This window comes from Myotis davidii, unplaced genomic scaffold (genome assembly GCF_000327345.1).
Source record: "Myotis davidii unplaced genomic scaffold, ASM32734v1 scaffold151, whole genome shotgun sequence".
In the NCBI taxonomy this organism is placed as follows: Eukaryota; Metazoa; Chordata; class Mammalia; order Chiroptera; family Vespertilionidae; genus Myotis; species Myotis davidii.
Window position 1 is genome coordinate 90,199 of NW_006285248.1, and position 4,315 is coordinate 94,513.

Consider the following 4,315-nt stretch of genomic DNA (forward strand, 5'->3'; position numbering starts at 1 on the left):
CAAAAGAAGATAGGGGAAATAACAGGGTATGAAGAAAAGAGAATAGATTTAAGAGAGGTTTAGTAGATAAACTCAACCAGATATACTGACTAATTTGGATATAAAGTGTGTAGAAAGAATAAGCAAGAATGACTGAGGTTTCTGGCCTAGATAGTTGTGTATGTGAGGGTGGCATTAAACAGGATACTCAGTAAAGAATCAGTCCTTTCTAGGGAATTGGAGATGCTTAATGAACATACCAGTTGAGTTGTCTGTACATACAGAAATTATCATTATATAGGTAGAACTTTAAACTTTTTTTTTAAAATATATTTTATTGATTTTTTACAGAGAGAAAGGGAGAGAGATAGATTTTAAAAAAAGAAAAAAAGAAAGAAACATCGATCAGCTGCCTTCTGCGCATCCCTTACTGGGGATGTGCCCGCAACCAAGGTATATGCCCTTGACCAGAATCGAACCTGGGATCCTTCAGTCCACAGGCTGACGCTCTATCCACTGAGCCAAACTGGTCAGGGCTATGTATTTCATTTTTAATCCCCAGTGGATTCACAGTGCCTGGACATAAAAGGTACTTAATAAATGTTTGCTGGATGAAAAGAAGTTATGATATATAAAATCTTTTTATTTTGCCCAACCAGCGTGGCTCTGTAATTGAGTGTCAGCCTATGAACCAGGAGGTCGCGGTTCCTAATAATGTCAGGACATGTGCCCAGTTTGCAAGCTTGAATCCCCAGTTGGGAGCGTGCAGGAGGCAGCCAATTAATAATTCTCTCTCATCACTGATGTTTCTATCTCTGTCTCTCCCTCTCCCTTCCTCTTTGAAATCAATTTTTAAAAAACATTAAAAAAAACACCCACTTTTTATTTTGCTTAATCCTAGAATCTGTCTTCCCAAGTATCAATACTATAAATTGGCAAGTAAATGAAATTGAAATGTATTAAAGATAACTATTAATATGGCCAGCAGAAGAGTAATGCTAAAGACTGCTTGAAAAATAACAGTGCTTTCTATGCCTGTGGCACTATTAGTGCTAATTAGATGTTTATGTAGACTTTTTTTTATCATATCTGCAGGTAGCCAGATTCATTATCATGTCCACTTGGGAACAGAGTTCTGGAAGTTTGATAAGCTTGGTAGAGCTCAGAACACTCATCTAGAGGTTCAGGTTTGGTGATGAATGATGCATCCATGCTGAATAAGCAAATAAGTACTTTCCAGAGGAAATGCCTCATTCACAAAATGTCTTCAGAGAAAGCATTAATATAAAATGAGAGAAAAGGAATTTGGCCTGTACAAATCAGTAATACAAATATTGACAGGAGAGCAAAGATGAAGGTATATTTAAATGCTATTTTGGGGATATGGACCCTCATAGATGTTTTTATGATGATATTTGTTCTGTGTCATTACTGAAATTGGCTATTTCTCTATTTGAGTCTTTGAAGAGTAGGACTATATTGACCATGAAGAAACATAAACTCTTTCATTTTGTTGTTAATGCCATATTTTAGCTAACATCTTGATAAAGTAAAATGACTTGGCAGTTTGGCAACAGAATAAAGAAGTATGACCATGGCTAGCTAGCACTTGAGCAAAAAAGACTATCAAGTAAATTATGCTATTTTCCCTTTGTTCCTAGTGGAACAATGGAGATCACTAAAGTAGAGGTCAGAAAGCTGGAGTTTTAGTCTTAGCCGTGGGGGCGTGTATCCTTTGCCCATACTATTTTGAAGATCTGAGATAAGATATGGAAGTACCTTATTTAAAAAAATTGCACCACCGACTAGGGAACTCTCTTTGACCTTGCAATGATAAGGAATAATTTCTAACCACATAGGCATTATAAAGAAAGAATATGATTACTTCTTTAAAAGTAAAAAGGTTAAATAATTTTTAACACATTTTTTTCTTTGAAAGATAATTTGAGTTGAATTTACCAAGTAAAATAGCCATCTGTTGTTTTTATTCTAGGCATTTGTCTAGCTGTACATGTTTTAAATGTATATAGACAATAGTATATAAACAACAGATATTCTAGCTGTTTGGAAGGTTCATCAATGAATGACACAATCATGAAAACCATTCAAAGGTACTGCCAACATACTTCCTCAGGAAAACTTTTTCAAACTTTGGGTTATGATTCATTTTTAGGTGATGAAATAAATTTGGATCAAGATCAACATTTTTTAATTAAATGAAATTTAACTGAGTAAAAAATGAAACCAGTGCATCACACACAGGGCACACATGGTATTATATGTGCTTGAGTACTGGTGGTGATGGGAAATGCAATTCTTATATAGGTTTTGGTGAAAATGATTGCAATATAATATTTTAAAGAGCAAGAAGAATTGGCTTCCTGCCAACTAGATAATCAAAATCTAGTATCTCCCAATTCAGGGTTACCCCTCAGTTTGTTTTGTGCTCAGCAACGAGCACCAACCAAGGTTGATTCTCCCCCACTTTATTCCCAACCCCAACCCAAAGAGAGAGGTGAACTGCAAACAGTCTACGTGCAGAAGGTATTCCTTGAGATCTGGTTAAGTTTAGAAAGTCTTTCATAAAAATAAACAATATAATTAGTAAAATCTGAATTCAAACTCTTCAGGTATTAATCCTTACTGGCTGTAAAATGGTTATATACTTGAACCTACAGCATGGCTTTTTGTTATGTAGGTACTTTATCATGTTGAAAGATATTTAAAATGATACTTAAGAAGGTTTGGAGAATATCTCACCTGAGGAAACGGCTCTGCTGATGCGAGTAGCACATTTTCAGGCTTTAAATCACAGTGCACAATATTTTTAAAATGTAGATTCCTCAAAGCAACAAGTATCTGTTATTGAAAGAAACAGATTTTTTTTCAATGCCTGGAAAAATAATAGCTAAACTCCAATCTAACCTGTTGAATGATACAATAATTTGAAAAGCCAACTACAGTTCATCAGTATTTAACTGTGTTACTCTGTTCTTCAAGATTAACAATTCCCACATAAGGAATATGTAAAATACATATAATGCTATTTAATTATTTTGTGTAGTTTCTAATCACTCCAGTATATTGAACTAAAAGATAAAAAATAAAATAGAGCATAGGGAAGAGAGTCAGTAACACTGTAACAACCATGTATGGTGTCACATGAGTACTAAACTTACCAGGGTGATCGCTCTGTAAATGTTATAAATGTCTCATCACTATGTTGCACACATGAAAAGAATATAATACTGTGTCAAGTGTAATTTAAAAATTTTAAAAAGAAACAATGCTAACATAAAAGAGAGCTGCTTCTAAAACAGGATAAATGTAAAATTAAAAAACTAAGCAGTTATCTTTCACTGTCAAAAAATTATTCTCTTGTTTAAAAAAATGGTTAAGATACCTGTGTCACCATGAATTTAGTAATTCGTTCTGGAAGTCGACTTTTCTCACTGGATAGAATCATTTCCAACATATCTCCATGCAGCTTTTCCATGACTACAAAAACTCGTTCTGGGGTTTCAAACATGCATTCCAGGTTTACAATCCCAGGATGGTGCAAATTCTGAAGCGTTGCAGGATTAATTGTATGCAATACATGGCAAAGGAAGAAAAACAGCTTAGGAAAATAAACAGTAAAGCAAACAAAATAAAAAGTATCGCACATTACAATTTTTCCAAATTATGGAGAGCTGATGCACTGAGGCGAAAGAATGTCTCCCCAAATTGATTATATAATTGCCCTTGTCCATTACTACTACTTTTTTTTTTTTTAAATATATTTTATTGATTTTTTACAGAGAGGAAGGGAGAGAGATAGAGAGGTAGAAACTTCGATGAGAGAGAGACATCGATCAGCTGCCTCCAGCACATCTCCCATTGGGGATGTGCCCGCAACCCAGGTACATGCCCTTGACCGGAATCGAACCCGGGACCCCCCCGGTCCGCAGGCCGACGCTCTATCCACTGAGCCAAACCGGTTTCGGCCATTACTACTTCTTTTCCATCTCACCTTTTCAGTCTTCTGACACTAACTTTATGCTGTCCATGAATAAGCACCAATTGCCAATCAAATTTTAGCTAATTACACAGAACTCTTTGGGGCAAGTATTTGTGAAGGTCTATGCTCAAGACATGGCTTTGTTTTTAAGGTAATTATTTATCCAAGTCTTGATTCTCATTATATTATGCGTTGATTTGGTCTTCCCTCATTTAGGCTCAGCATCTTTTATCTCCATCAACCAATGTTACTTGAGTACTACTATGTTACCAGGGTTGGACAATACAAAGATGAATGTGATACTGTTTCTGCTACTAAAAAAAGCAACCTATCTTA

At 35.3% G+C, this 4,315-nt stretch overlaps 1 protein-coding gene across 1 annotated transcript in view; it reads right to left on the reverse strand.

Annotated features, from left to right (window-relative positions):
* Positions 1-1,966: 1,966 nt before the first annotated feature.
* The window catches only part of PRKD3 (protein kinase D3), a gene marked incomplete at its 5' end in the record, with an annotated part of 42,717 nt that continues 40,368 nt past the window's right edge, over positions 1,967-4,315 (reverse strand). The window contains 2 exons of the mRNA XM_006755906.2: positions 1,967-2,838; positions 3,383-3,544. Coding sequence (XP_006755969.2) covers positions 2,686-2,838; positions 3,383-3,544 — 315 coding nt within the window. The remainder of the gene's footprint in view (positions 2,839-3,382; positions 3,545-4,315) is intronic.